Source organism: Aptenodytes patagonicus, chromosome 5 (genome assembly GCF_965638725.1).
Source record: "Aptenodytes patagonicus chromosome 5, bAptPat1.pri.cur, whole genome shotgun sequence".
In the NCBI taxonomy this organism is placed as follows: domain Eukaryota; kingdom Metazoa; phylum Chordata; class Aves; order Sphenisciformes; family Spheniscidae; genus Aptenodytes; species Aptenodytes patagonicus.
Window position 1 is genome coordinate 59152193 of NC_134953.1, and position 18491 is coordinate 59170683.

Genomic DNA, 18491 nt, shown 5'->3' on the forward strand with positions numbered 1-18491 from the left:
CAAAACAAAGGCGGACCTAGCAGGGTTCCTCTAAGACTTGCATGAAAAGATAATAAGCTGCTCGCAGGGTTTCCTTAAGAGCGATCGGAGATCATCTAAACTCAATTACTTGTTTAAAGTCTTCCCACACCAGACGGATCTGGCACATTCCAACCAAAGGAAAAGCTTATTATAATGAAATAAGCTTATTATAATGAAATATTGTTGTCGTTATCTCTGCGGCTTTTAGAGTTTGCTTTTTTACTTCACGTAAATACAAATATTGCTCCGCTTGCACACAAAATAGAAATTTCTCATTTATATGCCTAAGAACACAAAGATATTTCCGCTCCAAATTTACTGTAGCTTTAATTTTTCTAGTGTTTATTTTAATAGCTGCTTATCAACTTTTTTCCCCCCTCTTGGGGAGGAAGCCCTCTCCCTCCTCTCTCCACTCTCCTGGGCCTTGAAGCCCACGGCCATCTCTCCAGGCATGGCAATACCACTCCAAACCACCACTCCATAACCCTATGAGCATGAGGAGATCAGTGTTTCAGATACTCCCCTCCTGGATGAAGGCGTGGGACGTGAGGAAACCGGGGTCTCCAGGGCTGATCAGAGCAGTCAGCACCGAGAACATACCTTAAGGCCAGGATTGGCAATCAGGCGCGTGTTGTCGCTGAGGTACGCTGTGTAATGCTCCACCATCCGTTTTGTCTCAGGCTGGCTGAGATGTTCGTATGGAGAAGAGAAGCTGCCCGCAGAGAGCATTACCGTAGGGCTTTCTACAAATAGCAAAATATGAGAAAGTTAAGGACAATGAATTGCACATATTGCATAGTAAACACATTCGTATCACGAAAGGGTATCCTCCGCCTGTTCCTCCACTCTCCCACACTTCAGTATGCAAAGCGCGCAGCTCCTTCAGGTCACGGGTGGACTGTGAGCGAGGGCAGGAAACGTGAAGTTCTCCATCCAAACCAGAGCGCTCACCAGAACAGCTTGCCTGCCCAGGCACTGACAAAACTTATGTTCCACATGAATTACCTTTCTTGCTTCAAAATACAGACATCACAAAGTTAGTCCACTTACTCTGATCTTCACATGTTATTTGGTAGACTTTAGTGCCTTTGTTCTCAAAGTCTAAACAATTTCTGAATTACTACTTTTCGAAAGATTACAGAAGCTGTTTTCCCTTAAGAAAAGATTTTGTGCTAAAGAAGAAGAAATTAGTTATCCATGTTTAGGTTAGATATGGCAGAGGAAAATGAAAACAAGCACTTTCAGTTACAGATAATGAACAAATGGGGAATTACAAGCGCAGAAGAGGGAGCTTACCAATAAAAGTGTAGCTGTCTGGGGTGATTTTCAGAACAGACTAGAAAGTAAACTTTCATTGTGCAGAAACTGCAATACCAGACAGCTTTTTCTTTTTAAAAGAAAAACTATTATGATGATGCAGGGCTGAAGGTTGAGAAGAACGCCTTTTCTGAGTATTTGACCCATGGAACCCGATTTCCCTGTGTGTAATGGTCTCCAGAGGAAAAACTTCACTGGAGTATGTGAAGTGTTCTGCTTTTATTCACATTCCTCTAAAACACATCACCATACATCCAGCAACCATATGTACTGCAGTCATCACTTATGAACTTCTATTACAGTCCTTCATCTGCTTCCCAGACCAAATATTCCGATGTTATTGCATTTTTGCTTTGCATGAAGTTTTTCCACTTGTCAGCTTAGTACTGCATTTTTTGGATATTTTCCATTTATATCTTGTCTTTTTGGATATAAGATAATCAAGACTAGGCACCACATTAAAGAAAGAAAAAACCCTGTATTCTAAACAATTGGCAAAGCAATTTCCATAGGTTTGTTAAGTTCCTCTATAACTCCTCCAGTCTAATCTCACTTAGCTATTTGTGGCACTGCAATATAGCTAAGAAAATATCACAACTGTGCCGCTAATCCACTATGAGACCTTCAAACCTTGCTACAAACAAAAGCACTTAATTCAGAACTTCTTATAATACAGCACAGATTTTAGTAAAAACCTCCAAGAGTAATACTTAAATATGAAAGCTTGCAACTTATGATGCTTATATAAAAAAAACTCTATGTTCTTAGGATATATTATGTTTTTTAAGTTCTCTATCCTTTCCAGACAATAGAACTTACACTGCCATACAGACTCTCCCTCTTTCCAGTAATACTTGAGCAACTACTGAAATCAGTCAAGTAGAGTAGAATCAGTTCAGCTTATCAAATCCAGGAATGCATCAGTAACCCGAGAATTTTTAAGGTACCTTGAAGGTAAGGAGGGTCTGGAAACCATTACACCACAGGAGTTCTCACAGTTTCCCCCAACAGGCATAACTTCTGACTTCTCATGGATCGATGGTCTTAAATGCTTATGGCAGTGAAAAACTTGCATAAATCCAAAGTCAAAAAGTACTCCTGCACGACTGGCTGGGACTTCATCCTACTTACATTTGTCAATAAGCTGCTTTACAGCCAAGAGAACAGAACTTAGTTTTAAGCTTGGTGAGACATTTCTCACTCTCCCCACTCCACTTTCTGGGAACTTGATCAAGCAAGACTCACGGTGCATTTATCTCATATTCTGATGAGCAGTCCCACTGCGTTCACCCATGCAAGTGCTCGCCACTGGGCAGGGTAGCTATGATCAATGAAGACCTATAAGGAGGTACGGCTGATTAGAAAATCAGCCCTGGAAATAAAAGCATTTCAAGAGAAGAGTATTTCCAGTGTTTTGTGAGAAGAGTTTTATTTTCTGCTGCCACACTTTACAGAAACACGCATGAGGTCAAGACGAACTGCAAGAAAGCTTTACCTAAGGTAGCCAGCTGCTTGAAGTGCAGGCAGGCATTTGGCTGGCCCAGCAGATCCAGTCGATGATACAGGAGCTTGCTGCTGGGGACAGTGTTGAGATTCTTCAGCTGTTTAACAGGTATTTCTGGCTGTATCACCACGACACACAGAATAAAGGATGTGTCCTGGACCTGAAAAACAAGGGCAAGTCATCAAACTGAAACAAAAAGGTGGAGGTGCTACAGAACTTATTTTCTATTTAGCATTCGTTCTCTTTTAATTGCTCGTCTCGTCCACCTCTGGAAGGTGGCATCCCACACTTCGCCATACTCTGAAGGATCACAGTTCCCACCCTCTCTGAAAACAAACAATTCCCTTTCAAAGAAGCTAATACGGACTCAATCCTACAGAAAACAAGAGAGGAGGATTGTGCAGATAAAATTTTCAAGTCATATTGGTCTCTATACAGGGTAGAGACTTGATTACAGCAACTCAGTCCCATACAGCCACATTCCAGCCTGTAACTATCCTGTATGTATTGGAGCCACTAAGTTGTACAAAAAAATACTTTTCCACAGCCTATGCACAAAATAAAAATATTTAGTTTTCAGGAAAAAAGATTGCATTAGGACTTTCATTTTGTTCCTCAATTTGCAATAATTTCTAACACTGTTTCGTGGATACTTTTTGAAGTGTCATTAACAGAGGAGAGGCTTCAGGTTCACAGTTGATAACACACTGGTATTCCCATTATGAAGAATACAGACAAATTAACTCTCAAAAATAAGATTTTATCATTACCACTCTTAATTGTGTGCTGCATGTGTCACATGCTTTACTGGTTTGTATATTTTAAGTATCCTATAGTACATCAGACTAACAAAACTTGGGAGTTGCCCAGCTGCTCTGCAAGGGTGTTTGATATTTAATGTAGCATTACAACATTAGAAAATGTCACATCCTCCTATGTGAATTTCTGTTACACAATGACAGATTTAATCTCTTAAAACTGCTCAGCTTAATCTTTTAGGTTGGATTTAACTTAATACTGTGAAATGATCCACAAGTACCCTCCTAAGTTTGTTGGCACAAAGAAGTAGCCAATTACTTCTGGCATCAGCGAAATTCACCTGGATTATATTTAACCTTAGATTCCATTTTAATCCCTGGGTCAAGATTAGCGTTCAGATATGTTCAAAACTGAAGAAAGGACAGCTGCTAGAAGCTCTCTTAAAGCTCTTACAACAGGTAACATAGCCTGTTGCATACACACCGTACTCAGTTTCAATGAAAGCTTCAATATAACTAATGTTTGTAAGAAAAGTGTTAAATTACCGCAAACATCATCACTGGCTACTGATACAGTTCTGCAACAAGATAGTATCAGAATGAGAAACTGACATTTTCCCAATTGTATTAATTAATGGATTGTACTACTCTGCCCCAAACGTAACAACAGTATTAAACAAAAGAATGACTTAATACTAAACTCTGCCTCAGCACTGTATTGAAATGTGGTCTCTGATAAGGTGTTTACGTGTCACCTGGCTTGAAGTATGACATCCAGACCAGTATAGCTTTACTTCCATTGGGAAAGCACAAGTATAATCTCTATGTAACTGTACATTACATGTGTCTTATGAAATGAGTGCCTTCATGAAGAAAGAGCACCACATATCCATGCAGACACATCTCTGAAAATGACACGGTAACAAACCTGAAATGGTAATTTCATTGGTTCTTCACTGGAAGAAACCTCCCCACATTCATGCAGTTTCTCAGTAATTCAAATCTTTCATACGTCAATATATAGCAATACTTCATGCTTCACTATATTCAATACATTAATGTACTCTTCAATATATGAACTTACTCTATGCCATCCTGCAACAGTGTCACTTTTGTTCCTTACCATTTTCCAGGCATAGCTGACATTGTAGGCTTCTTTTCCAATTTCTCTCAGTTTGTTTACATGCCAAGACAATGACGAGTTCACAGGAACCGTAATGATCTGGCTGCCCAGGGGAATGCTATATTGGCAAATATAACACACAGCATTTTATTAAACACTAAGAAAGCTCTTAAGCAAAACCTAGCTACTGTACATTTATAAAAATATCGTAAGATATGAAGAGATTAACTGTTATCTGTCTTAGGTGAAGAAAAAGTGTACGTATGCTGAAAATGCACTTGTGTACTGACACACTTTGGGTTAAAACACATACTCAGATAAGACAAAGGCTAAAGAAAAACCCAGACCAAATAGTGGAAAAACCTTCCTGACATAGAAGGGAGACATTAGAAAGAGTATCCCCCAGATCAGCTGTGGAAACCACTACTTAGCACACCAAGCGATAAAATGAAGAAAGTTGGAGGAAAAACCAAAGCAGAACTGTTCTGCATTTGTGTGTGTGTGAATAAATCCATCCGAGTATCCAGATATTGTAGGAAAAGGAACTTTACCTTATATTCTCTTAAAACTCCTCTAGAAATACTTCTAGTGCTCTAAGGACTGCTAATGTTTGGACTTGCGTCCCGGTTCCTTACCTAAGGATGTTCTGGCGCACTAGCTCAAATTTAGGAATGTTCTCATAATGGATAATATCTGTGTGGAGTGGTGGTTCAGACAACAGGTAGGGCCTGGTAAGGGATGGGTGCATAAGAGTGTATCCTAAAAAATAAAGACACAAAACCAGACATTGAATGCATTATAACAACTGAATCCAGGATGAATATTTGCAGGAGAAAAAAAAAATACAGTAACTACATACATTTTTTTTTTTACAAAGGCTTAACAAATGTAAGTGAACAAGCAATATTATCATCAAGGAAGTTGCAAACTAAGAACTTGGTAAGTTGCAAATGAAAGACAGCTCAAAGAACCAAGCAATAAAAAGACGTTGGGATCAGAGGAAAAGAGCTGAACACATATACACCAGTTTTGCCTTTTGCCCTACACATATAGAAAACCTTGATGTTACACATGTAGAAAATCTCAACAGCAAGTAAGCATTTCCACATCAAAATTCCAGTACAGAAATTTCAAGTCAGGAATCCACCTACAGTCTCCAGCTGTCCGGCAACCCTCAGGCAAAACTAACCAAACAACATGCAATTAATCTTTTAATAAATATTATCATTCATTACCTATAGACTATTTAGAGACATGAGAATTAAGAGTTTCCATTTGATGGTTAATGATCTCAGTGGGACTGGAAGAGATTATCTGAGCTAAAAACTTACCTTTATTATCAATGAGGAAAGTGTAGGAACCCAAGGAATCTTGATAATAGGTGACATCTTCCAAGATATAGGCAAGATTAACATCTACTCCAACAATCCCTAGTAGCAGGTTTCCAAAGTAACACGGTTTACTTACAGTCATTATCAGGCCTTAGAATGAGAGGAATAACATAAAACCATCAGCAATAATATCTAGTTAATTATTTTTAGAGGAAACAGAGCATGCGCTTTATCATTTTAAAATGTTATACAGTTAAATTTTTATATAGTATTCCTTGCTGGAATATGGACAAAAACTGGCATGCCTACAGGGAAGCTGAGCAGGTTATCTGTCATGTCTGGCTGGTTTTAGCCACTCTCCCTAATTAGTTATTTCTATGTTTCTAGTAGTGACCTAAGGTACATTTAATCAATTTATTAAAATACACACCACAATTAATGTTTTGGGGTTTTTGTCAGTCTACAAGTGGATGCCTTACAGATAAGAAATGCTTTTGCATGAAAAGCCAAGGTAGTATTTTGTTCCTTTAATATCATTTAAGGCACTTTAAAAAATAGGGGGATGAGGGAGGAAGAGAATTTGTACTTGTAAAGCAACAATAGGGATGAATTATTGCTCATCTAATTGCATATTCAGAATATTAAATGTCCTCTGCTTAACTAAATCCCAATATGGACACTGTACTGGGAATCATACCCATAATTACACAACGGTTTGGGACACATCTTGTGCCTGAGGTAAGAACTCTCGGTAATACCTTATTTCTCTTACTTTCTACACCACTGCTATCTGGAAACTCAGAGACTCTTTTCCTTTAAACCAGTATAAAATTCATTTGCATGTATAAGCTTTTAAGTACACTTTGATATTTATGTAAGACAAACCTTCTCTATTGCACCATTTCTAATCCTTCTGTTGCTCAAATTTTCCATTATGCTTGGATGTGGCTTTGAGAAAGAGTAATAATACAGCTTAATTAACAAGGTTAGGAAATGCAGAAAGTAGCAAGCATTCTGACTCAGAAGAGATTTGCTCAGGAATAGTCTTAAATTTGTTTTGGGACTCAACACACAAGGCAAACGTGCAACCTAAACTCAGCAGCCCTTCAAAACTATTCAGCGTAACCATCAACTACTCCTACATACTAGCCGAGACTAAGAACACGCGAAGTCCTGAATGAAGAAATAAAGAATTTGCTCAATTGTCAAAGCAATATAAAAATCACCAATGTATTTCCTAACATCACTGTGATGGTCACATCTCTTTACAGAGCACTGGAGCCGTGCTAGAGAAATGTCAGGTGAGCTGCCCAAGAACTAGCAGGGGTAAACCCTACAGCTCTGATCTTCCAAGTGTGTACGTTGAGCTTTAGGAAGGGCACCAGATCCCAAAGGTAAAAGGAGCAACAGCACCGCAGCTTACAAGTGATGACACTTAAGCAAGCATTAGCTCAGGCAGTGGGACCCACAGCTGGGTGTGTGTCCAGCCGGGGGAGCTCTGCCAGCACTGTGGGAGCAGCCTAAGACCGCTCCCTATCTCCTGAACCTGCCCCTGTCAAGAACCCAAACAGGATCACCCTGCAGTGCATGCTTACCCTGAGCACAAATTAAACTGTCTAATTTCTGCAATTCTTACATGTATGTCATCTTATACACATGCTGGTACGCTCCCAGAAGTCTCTATCAATATCTACACCTTCAGTCTCTCCATTACTAGATGTAGTGGTGAGATCAGATCAAGTTGAACACACAGTGTTTGGTAACGTAGCATCTAGTTTTAAGGTAAAAGGGCAGATCCATCCACCTTCCCACCACGTCAGCATAAATTAGAAACCGACAGGAGAATGACACTACAGACGTCTGCTGCGTTAAGATACTCTTCAGCACGCATTCACAGTCTGCAGAAAAATTGTCACCAGGCTTCCACTAAACTCAGCAAATCCCTTGCTCCAGACTGTCCGAGCCATCACCAGCCAGCTCAGCCTTCCTGTCCTGTCTGGTGCTGGGGGCAGACAAAGTGTGCTGAAGCTAAAAGGAGAGCTAAGGATAGCACGTTTGGGACAATATTTAATAATCTCTCTTTGTGCCATTTGCTAAGATGATTGCCTTCCCCCTCTTACAGAGGTCTGACTGCCAGTGTCCAGCATCCCCACCTTTACAGCCTGGCAGCAGTGAACAGATGCTAAACTAGTTGTGAAGAGTCACTGCTTGGGGTGCAAAGACAGGAAAAAAGGAAACTCCAGCCGGAAGAACGACTCAAAAGTCACGTGCATGGCTCCACAGCAAAGGGAGGCTCAAACGATAATAACTTTTTCTCTCCTCCACTGTGGGGACCTATGCAATCCCTTGAGTCTACCTGTAAGACCTCAAGACATATAGAAGTACTGAAATAATGAACGCTGCGATGGTGCAGCATGGTCACGGCTGTCATTTCAACATAAGATTGCTTCCCTCAAGTACAAAGAATTTCTCTCCACAAATTAAATTATGGATGCTGTATACATACACATATATAAGAACAAATTTCACCCCTGAGAATCCAAGCTGAATCTATCTACTCCATGTCTTATTACCACTTTTTTCAAAACTAGATCTTCTGCAGATAAAAAACCTATGGCATGAAAGGCTAATTTTATATTTGTCTTGGGAACACACCTAAAAGCATCACCTTATAAGTCTACAGTATATTTAGGAATATGTAAGCAAAAAGGAACCTCATCTCTTACGTTTTTATACCTAAATTCAGTGTAAGCACTTACCATCTCCCATTTCATCTGAGAAAGGCAGACTGAAGACTGCCTCATCGATCATTCGGTTGGGGAGGTTTGTGTAGAATCGGCCAACTGTAGTTTCCAGGTTACTCAGCTGGTTTAGGACCATCATGCTTCCCTTGATCACAGGTAGGGCTGTTCGGTCCGGCACCCCATACTTCACCGAGTTCTGCTCTGCCAGGTCTCGCAGAAAGGCCAGTTCCTTCAAACCTGTCACTCCCTCTGAAACAGAGATGCGAGAAATAGAAGGAAGGAGATAGAAGCAGCTTACTTTCAATCAAGACTTCTGTATCTTACTCCAAAGTATTGTCAATAAAAGCAAAATGATACATATGCTATACTGTAGGACTGAAAATACTATAGGCTTATTTAAGCGATAAGGTAAAGTGCTGAAAGACTAGTATGGTTTTAGGAGAAGTAATTAGCTAATATGAAATTTAATAAGATTGCCTCTCACATACTGTTGTACGGTGCAAAAATTCAACATGCTGTTCACATCACCACTTTAAACAAGATCTTTTAACAAAGACTTATGTGACCAATAAATCCACAGGACAGCTCTTTGTTCTCCACTGGTGGCTAGTCCACATAAAGGACCAGGAGCATATTATACGCCCTTGGAGATAACAGGCTTTGTTCTTTAGCTTAAACATTACAGTTTCACATTTTACCTAAGTCCCAGGCTCAATTCCTGCAGACAAATCAAAGACTTCTGTACATATTAGGTCTCAAATGAGTATTTAAATTTACAGTCAAATGATACATTAGCTTAAGCATTCGTTTCCTTGGCTAGAGTCCGTGTGCAATTTTTAGTAATACAACATATAGCCTTCTTATTAAAAATGCTTTGTTGGAAAAAGCACAGGATGCCAAACTACTGTGTGTGTGATCTTCATATTTAACTTCACTCTTAAGTTGGGTCCTAAGTTATCAAAGCACTTCAGATTACGTTTGATGTTCCATTCATGCTCCTTGGCTAATGACTGAAATACAAGTCACATATACTCTCACTTTGCTGCACCAGGAACATGGGCAGTGTCAGGAAGGTTTACAGTTGCAATAGTTATCAAATTTAATTCAGTCTGGTTACCACTAGACAATTTAGGCAACAATACTTTATATCCTGAGCAGCTGCACTGTGATATATAAGCTTATAGTGGCTGTCCTGGTTTTGGCTGGGATAGAGTTAATTTTCTTCCTAGTAGCTGGTACAGTGCTGTGTTCTGGATTTAGGATGAGAATAATGTTGATAACACACCGATGTTTTAGTTGTTGCTAAGCAGTGTATACTAAGTCAAGGACTTTTCAGCTTCCCATACTCTGCCAGCAAGGAGGTGCACAAGGAGCTCGGTGGAGTATAGCCAGGACAGCTGACCCAAACTGGCCAGAGGGATATTCCATACCATGTGACGTCATGCTCAGTATATAAACTGGGGGGAGCTGGCTGGGGGGTAGTGATCGCTGCTTGGGGACTGGCTGGGCGTTGGTTGGCGGGCGGTGAGCAGTTGCATCACTTGTTGTCGTGTCCCGTCCCCGTCCCCCCCCCCGCTTTTGTTTCTCTTTCTCTCCCCCCTTGTTTTACTTTCCATTACAACTTATTATTATTATTACTACTATATTTCAAGTATTAAACTGTCTTTATCTCAACCTATGAGTTTTCTTACTTTTGCTCTTCCGATTCTCTCCCCCATCCCACCGGGGGGTGGGGGGAGAAGGGCGAGCGAGCGGCTGTGTGGTGCTTAGTTGCCCACTGGGGTTAAACCACAACAGTGGCACACAGTTTTATACACCAAAGAGGTAACATCTGGATGCAGCCTCTGGATTACACAGGCCAAAACCCATTAACAAACTGTTCCCAATAAGGCGTGGAATTACATTTGGATGAGCTTACTAAACTAGCTGTACTATGAAAGGGAATTTTCATCCACTGGAAATACAAAAACATTTCTCACCATTCATAAGCGCGTAAGTAAGAATCATTACTGAGTTATTGAGGAAACTATTTTCTTCATTGATGACACGTAGAGTAGCTTTTTTATCATCTTCTGATGAATCTTTTGATGTAATCCCAGCCGAGAGATATATTATGACCATATCCGTATCTAAAAAGAATTATATATATATATATAGCAGAAAGTGCATTAGATTTTTAACTCAGGAAAGTCACGTGGTAAGAGCCCTTACATCTGCTTACAACCATATATTGCCAACAGCTTCATTTGTGAGATTCACAGGAATCTACAATGGATAATTCATAAGTCTGCAGTGTGTTTATATCCTTCATTATGAAACTTCCGTTCCCAGCATTTAACAAACATCTGTTTGATTCGGTGCCTACCAGCTACCCAGAAGCTTGTGGGTACTTCTGTGGCTTGTTTCTCCTGAGCAGACCTCACAGGCACTTTCTGGCGTGGCTGCAACCAGGCAGGAGTGCGCGAGACCAGCATGCAGTGTGCTGCAGAAGCTGCTCTAACTCCACGGAGAGGGCTTAACAAAAGCAAAAAACCTGCAAGTTTTATCTCCTGACCCACTGTTCCTCTCCTGTCCTGCAATTCTATAAAGCCGAGCTGCGCTGCATCCCCGGGGAGTATCTGATTATATTTCCTACACGAAAAGCACACGGTGCTTTCCCAGCCATTGCTGCTACAAGAGCTGTGCAGGGGGCTTGGCATTGCTGTTGCTGCTGACCATGGGGCCCTCCTTGTCCTCCCTTCCAGTAAAGTTTGACCATGCATCAGCCCCTGCTGTAGCATGGTGGCGGGCACCCCAACAGGCATACACGAGAAACACAAAATCCTTGCTAAAGATCTTTTCACACACTACTCCTTTGCGCCTGCATTAGCACTGCTGCAATTTAGTCCTTGACTTGCAGTGCAATAGCTGGAGGATGCCGCAGGATGGAAGACACCCAACGCTTTCCTATGGTGTAGGTTAGAGCGTAATGCTTCAGAAATGTGACACAGCACACCGCCATTCATCATCGGCTCGTTTCGCATGAAGTTGAACACGTTTTTCAAGCTGAGTATGTTCTCGGCGAATGGGCTGCCTCAAAAGCCTTTGAACATGTAAATTCAAATCACTGCTCACACACCATCTTGTTTCATCATATTATATCTAAGTATTAAAAGTGTTTTATGCATATAATTAAGACACTTGCAGGGATCATACACAACCATATAATCCGAAGCACATGAGGTTAGTTGGTTATATTCCAACTTTGTTGTCTCATCTGGTTTGTTTTTTGTTTGGGTTTGTTGGTTTGGTTTTTTTTTTTAATAGGTATGAATGCTTTGACTTGTACATTTTGTCATCGTGACTTGAAAAGAATTTCAGCCAGAATTGGCTTTTGATACAAACAAGTTAAGAGGTGCTGTTAATTTTGGGGGAATTTCTGCATTTTTTTTTTTTTTTTTTTTTTAGAAGCTAAGACTAGGGGAAAAAAGCACACCCAGGTATCAATATAGCTTTGGCTGTAGTTTAAGGAAAATTGTTAATGTGTTTCCTAGGCTATAACATAGCTATTATATACCGCCAAGCATGATGCTGCAGTCTAAAAGCTTTGCTAGCAGGAGTAACATAAGACAGTCCTAAGTCTGCACTAGGGACCAGTGCTAAACAAGGCATCTTATCATTTAATAGCTGATTATCCTACGCTATTTGATACGCTACACTTCTGATAGCTGGAAAAGGCCTTTATATTCACTGTACCATTACTGCACCTATCTATCTATAGTGTGTGTGTATATAATACATACATACACTGCAACTTTTATATACACACACCCCCCTCCACACCCTACCTATTTAACTAGCGTGTTTTCAGGAAATGATGGTAGTTGGTGGCAGAGCATTTGGGATAAGGGTCTGCTGAGCGGGACTGCAATAGGAACCGGCATAAGGCAGGAAATTCAGACGTGTTCAACAGCACAATTCTTCCACCTCATACCAGTAGTTCCCTTCTAACTTTTCCAGTGCAAATTCGGGAGCAAGGCTGTATCTCAATGGCTTCCCCGACACACCCACACATTGTTCTCCGGGAACAGGATGTTAGAAAATTAACAGTGAAATGAATGATATTTTTTTCTAGGTTTATTTTTCTTTTTTAAAAAGATGAAAAGATTATTTACAAGAAAATGAGACATGTTTTATATAAACATCCTCTTCTCAAACCTATTGTGTCTCACCCTATGAATTCTGAAATTTGCTATATACACATTAGGTCTTTAAAATCTTTCACACTTAGAGACAACCTAAATCCAAAGCATTTGCCTTTTCTTTTAACTTTCTGTAATTGTGCCCCAAAATAATTGTTTGGTATGAAACTGAGTAAAAGTATGCGTTTTCACATTAATGAAGAATATGCCAAAACCTAATCCTAATATACAGTGCCAGACATAAAAGATATGTAGGAGGATGCTGCAAGACTCTACAGCTGATGTTCTTGGAATAACTACTAATGACTAATGCATCTTATCCCAGCCAGCTTCAGCAGCGCTGGATTTTTTTTTTTTTTTTTAATTTTCTAGGAAGTTGCAGCCCTTTCATCATTTCAGCAGAGGATGGTAAAAACCTGCCCTTGACAACCCTATCTTTCAGCTAAGCAGTGTACAGTCAGATAAGAGTTTCACTGTATCTATGGCCTAAAGTTCCGAAGTTGGCTGAACCTTTAATGCCAAAAGCACCATTTTATAAACTGAAGGAGTCACATGAAGTAGGAGCACATTTTCTTAGTCTTTCCAAAGCACGTTCACTCCTGGACTTTTCTTTTTCACTTTCTTCTGTTCTGAGCTGGTGCCCTTCAGGACAATGAAGAATTTGCACTCACTGGAGCAGGCAGAGGATCAAGCTATGGGATCTGCGTTATATAAATTGACTAAACTGATAGGTGCTTTCTCCACTCTTCCACGGCATTGGCAGTGTTAATTGACTCCAACGAGCACTCAGAGCACAGCTTCAAGAATTTGCTTTCCGTGGCTTCCTGGCAAGCAAACGTGCCACTCAATTTCACATCCATCTTTTCCACATCTTTCACCACATCCTCATTACAAAATACACACAACCCCCCCTCAGTCTTGGGAATGGGAAGGAGAAAGTCCATAATGCATACACCAAAATTCAGGAGGATAGGATGAAGGAAAATTTAGCCCGGCCAACCTCACATTCCATAAAATATCACCCATAATTAGTATTCTCAAAAAACCCCTTCCCCTGAGAAGCAAGGGCCACTTCTGTAGGATTCCAGTTAGACAGATTACCCATACATTTATGTTTTAGCAAGAAGTCAATGAACCTGCAGTAAGAGCAATTTTCATTAAAAGGACCTCCCCACACACATTTGGAAAATAATTTACCTATCAGGCAATCCAATCCTGCAATTTCATCTTATAGGCCAAAAGAAAGGAAAGTCAGCAAGTGAAATAACTTAAAAGGGAATGGTCACATTCAACAGTCACTCATGCAGATTCCAGACCAAGTAAATGCTACTTAATAAAAACATGTGCTCCCCCCCCCTTTTTTTTTTTTTAATATTCAAGACACTACAATCCTTCGGCGTCTGTCAAAGTGAGAATCTCAAATAAGAAAACATTTGCAAGCCTCAGAAATAATCAGGATTGCACAACAAGAGACTTACTTCCTTGGAGTTTTGTGCCATTGTTCGTATTTCGTATCAACTGGAAAGCCTTTTGAAATCCCACTGCATGCTGCGTAGGGCTGTCAGATGACTTTATACTGCTAACGAAGGTGGACATCTTCCTTTTTGTCTCACTAGTGGCAGGAGACAGAAACGTCTTATAGCACTGATCCAGCGAGCAGGTTCTTACTGTGTCTGCCACGGTTAACACAGAGATCTTGAAAGAGAAGAAACTATATTGGATTACCTTACCATTTATAATTCTTTACGCACCGATATAGAAAACACAATGATAAGACAACTGAAGAGATTCCGTGGATTTAAAATTCAATTGTTAAAAAATAAATGCTTGAGGCATAAATCCATCAAATTTGAAAAGGATTAGACTTATGGTGATTTCAAGAAAAAGAGACTTCAGTCTTTGTTTCTCAGACAAAGTCAGCTTCACTCTGCTCGTACATAATAGTTAATACACTGTTCTGGACAGAAGCCTAAGTGAACTAGAGATAACTGAAAACAAAATCAGCAGACAGCATTTTCAGGAAAGCCTTGAGTGCCTATAGAAAAGTGGATTGCATACAGAAAATGAAAAAAAAAAAACCACAACAACAACCCCTCTAAGAACTTTTCACAGGCAAAGCATTATGTTGTTTTAATGTTTCAGTCAAAGCAAGCCAAATCTACCATCAATTTTTATCCTGTAAATAAGTTAAGGCATGTAGTGGTAACACTTGCATTAATATACACATAACATACCAGTCTTATTAAATGAGTGGCATACTTTATTATAAATTATGACTGATGCAAGACAGTCATAGAATAAAGCAGTAATTATATACCCGTATAACAGGTTTCATAACCACTGAGCTACTGACCAAGTAATAGATGCCTTCAAATATATTTTCTTCACTATAGGCCTATATTAAGACAAATACTTTTGACACTTAAATTTAAGTACTATTAATTCTGCTAAACTATAAGCATTATTATACTGTATTAAAACTCTCTAAAAGCACAGAAGTTAGAAGTGTTTTTCCCATACTATTAATGAGAAGACTTAAGGCAAAGATTATAATGTTGTCCTTCAACTTGATTTGACTGAAACTCCCTTCCTATTAAAAAAAACCCAAAAAACCCAAGCAGAAAGAATGATCAAGGTCCTACTAACAGAGAATTACTGAAAGTAAAGACCAAACTGGGGACTGCTTGTGGTCCTACAGAAGCACCTTATGGGGCCCTGGTTGTAATCTGTACTTAAAAAAATTACAGGTTAAGTGACTTTCTCATTGTCCGGTAGAGTATCTCTGGCAGAGCAAGAAATAAAATCCAGATTTCTCAGCCCTTTGCTTTAGCCTTTCCTTGCTGGTATCATGGTTGTCTGGGAATGTTCCAAACACTAATTATGTTTCAGCTCACCCCAGTATAGCAGTAGAATAAATCATTTCCATTTTCACGAGCAAAAAAGACAGCCTCAGAGGTAAAATTGTTCAAAAGGTAAAGTTATTCAAAGCAATCTAGAACTTCAGAAGTCGTCAAGCTCGGAGCAGGGTTCTCCTACTTGCACACCGTATCACACTCCTGACCATCACCTAAAGTCTCTGCCAAGATGAAGGAGCCTTTAAACATTACTCAGAAACAAGATTTTGCCTTAGATCAGTGGTTTTCACTTTTTTTTTCAGCCTGTGGATCCCCAAAAGTTTCCCCTGCAGTAATACAGGCTTCCAAAAGTGAGTTCAAGTCTTCATCACCCATTAGAGGTAGACCACAGATCCCCATGAGTCCATGGACCACAAGTTAAAAACACTGCTTTGGATGAAAATTTAAAACATTGAGCATGGTTAAAACCAATGAAAATATGCTCATTCCTTGGAGAAAACTTACCTTATCGTGTTCATCTATAGAGCTCAGAATAACCTGAGCAGCATCTTTGGCAATCTGAAGCTGCGTGTCTGTGACCGAAGCCCCATGGTCCACAATGACAACGATATGCTTGGACTGAGGTCGAACAGTAGAAACATAGACAGGCCTGAAGAAGAACAAAACCCAAACCACTGTCATGAGTCATCTTGTAATTTCCACTAAAACATTTACAAGTGAAACCAGTTGAGAATTAAAAACAAAAACACCCCACAAAGAAACAATGAATTATAACAGGAATTTTTGCCTTTATGAAAACTTCTACTAGGAAAGACCAGCTGAGAATCTGAACATACAGAAGAGGCTCTCGCTTTCGCTCTCTTTCTGATTTTTTAACCCAAATCAGGTGTCAGATCCTTCTCCCTCCGTCACAACAACTGCTTTCAGCTAGGAATAAACAACTTTGCTGATGCAGCAGCAGAGTTTGGGATTACTGTTTGCAGCAGCTCACATCAAGTTTTGCATTAAGCGTTGACAAGCAAGAAATGCCTCATGATAAATGTTGGGTGCCGGGAACCTTACTCACATGTAAAACTAAGTGCAATAGTGGGTATTTGCTGGTTACATGACAAGTAAAAACCTGTGCAAGTGTGCAGAGTTGCATTAGCATAGGGTGGTTGGTTTGTTGTAATAAGGGAAGGCTTCTGGCCAAGAAAGGGTTTTCTCTGGTGCCCTGGAATGCATTTCACATGGGTCGTGCTCCACAACCCCTTGGGTCTCCACAGTTTTAAAACCCATGGCCAATCTGAGTTAACTCTGGTGAAGGTTCTTGGTGCTGCCATGTATTTGTTTGTGCTAACATAAAAAAAAACTATTTTCAGTGAAGCGGTACTCAGATCCAGTTCAATATTGTGAGAGACGTGTGAAAGATTTCACAAGCTCTCGTGCCAAGGTTTCAACCTGGAACAAATTAGGAAGGTCTTCGGCAAGGAGGAAGAATTAAAAAAAGGCAGGACTCTCTTCCCTCTTTAGTCCAGACCCAAAACTAGTTAGACTCAAGTGTGAGTTTTGGGATCTGAATTTTATTATATCAAAGGCAGCCACAGAAACCTTATTAAGAGTAAAGGAAATGCAGAAGATTTTAGACAAGCCACTGCAATAAACAACTGGCACAAATCAGTTCGTAATTGTAAAACAGCCTGCAGCTCTACACTGGTATTAATATCTAAAACTTAAATAGGGCCTTTGATCTTCGAAGCACTTGAGTATTAACTAATTAATTCATCCAAACTACCCTCTGAAGTAAATATTAGCAGAAAGATATCCCTTATTTAGCCATGGAGAAACTGCAACCAAGACTAAGTGATCTGGATGAAATCACCAATGGTTTTAGTGTCAAAATTCTGATCAAGACTGGGGTACCCCCAGCTCTCACGTCTTCAAACCGCACCTTTCCAAGACCACAGAAAACTTAATCAAGCCCAGACGCTTCATGCTTTGATGACACATAGAAGATAACATCTGTAAACATTTGATTGCTCAACACTGACAAGTAACCAAAACACTTCTCAGTCTCTGTACACTCAGCTACGTAGAATTTAGCCAGATTGATTAACTGGTACAATTAGCTAATGTGTGACCAGAGATACTAAAGCCACTGCACTTTCTTAGAACACTCCACCTTTGAGTCTTTATCAGTCCCACAGTACTGACAGCAAAAGCTAGGGAAAAAATACTGCACTACAACTGCTTTGCTTCATGCCTACAGAACAGGAATATTCCCCTGTGCAGGAAAATCCTGTCACCATTTGATCCTTTTTTCCGCAGTTTTTTTAGTAGAAACAGAAAGTTTCCACCATTGCTGCTTCCCTGCTATCCACAATGCGCCACTTGAACCTTGGGTAGAGATTGGAAAAACGCTCCTACCTATGCTCTTTCCAGTCTCTCACCCTTCCGCCCCCCTCCCCAAAGCGATGCACCTGCCAAATCAGTAGAATACATGTTCACTACTTCATTAATGGAGGTCAAGTATGAGTCAAATACAAGACAAATTTTGCCTATGGGATGACCTACAATTTACAAGTTACTGCTATTTACAGCTTATTTTATTTGGGAGAGGTAAGGAACCTGTTTCTGATTTTATTTTACATCTGAGTTTCTTAAAAGTGAAAACTCAT

The 18491-nt window shown here is 39.9% G+C and overlaps 1 protein-coding gene across 1 annotated transcript in view; it reads right to left on the bottom strand.

The window, feature by feature from the left end:
* The window catches only part of CACHD1 (cache domain containing 1), a 112828-nt gene that overhangs the window by 19303 nt on the left and 75034 nt on the right, over positions 1-18491 (bottom strand). The window contains exons 6-14 of the mRNA XM_076340005.1: positions 16339-16483; positions 14458-14674; positions 10778-10927; positions 8814-9047; positions 6055-6204; positions 5359-5482; positions 4724-4841; positions 2834-3002; positions 622-764 (exon numbers count right to left, since the gene is read on the bottom strand). Coding sequence (XP_076196120.1) covers positions 622-764; positions 2834-3002; positions 4724-4841; positions 5359-5482; positions 6055-6204; positions 8814-9047; positions 10778-10927; positions 14458-14674; positions 16339-16483 — 1450 coding nt within the window. The remainder of the gene's footprint in view (positions 1-621; positions 765-2833; positions 3003-4723; positions 4842-5358; positions 5483-6054; positions 6205-8813; positions 9048-10777; positions 10928-14457; positions 14675-16338; positions 16484-18491) is intronic.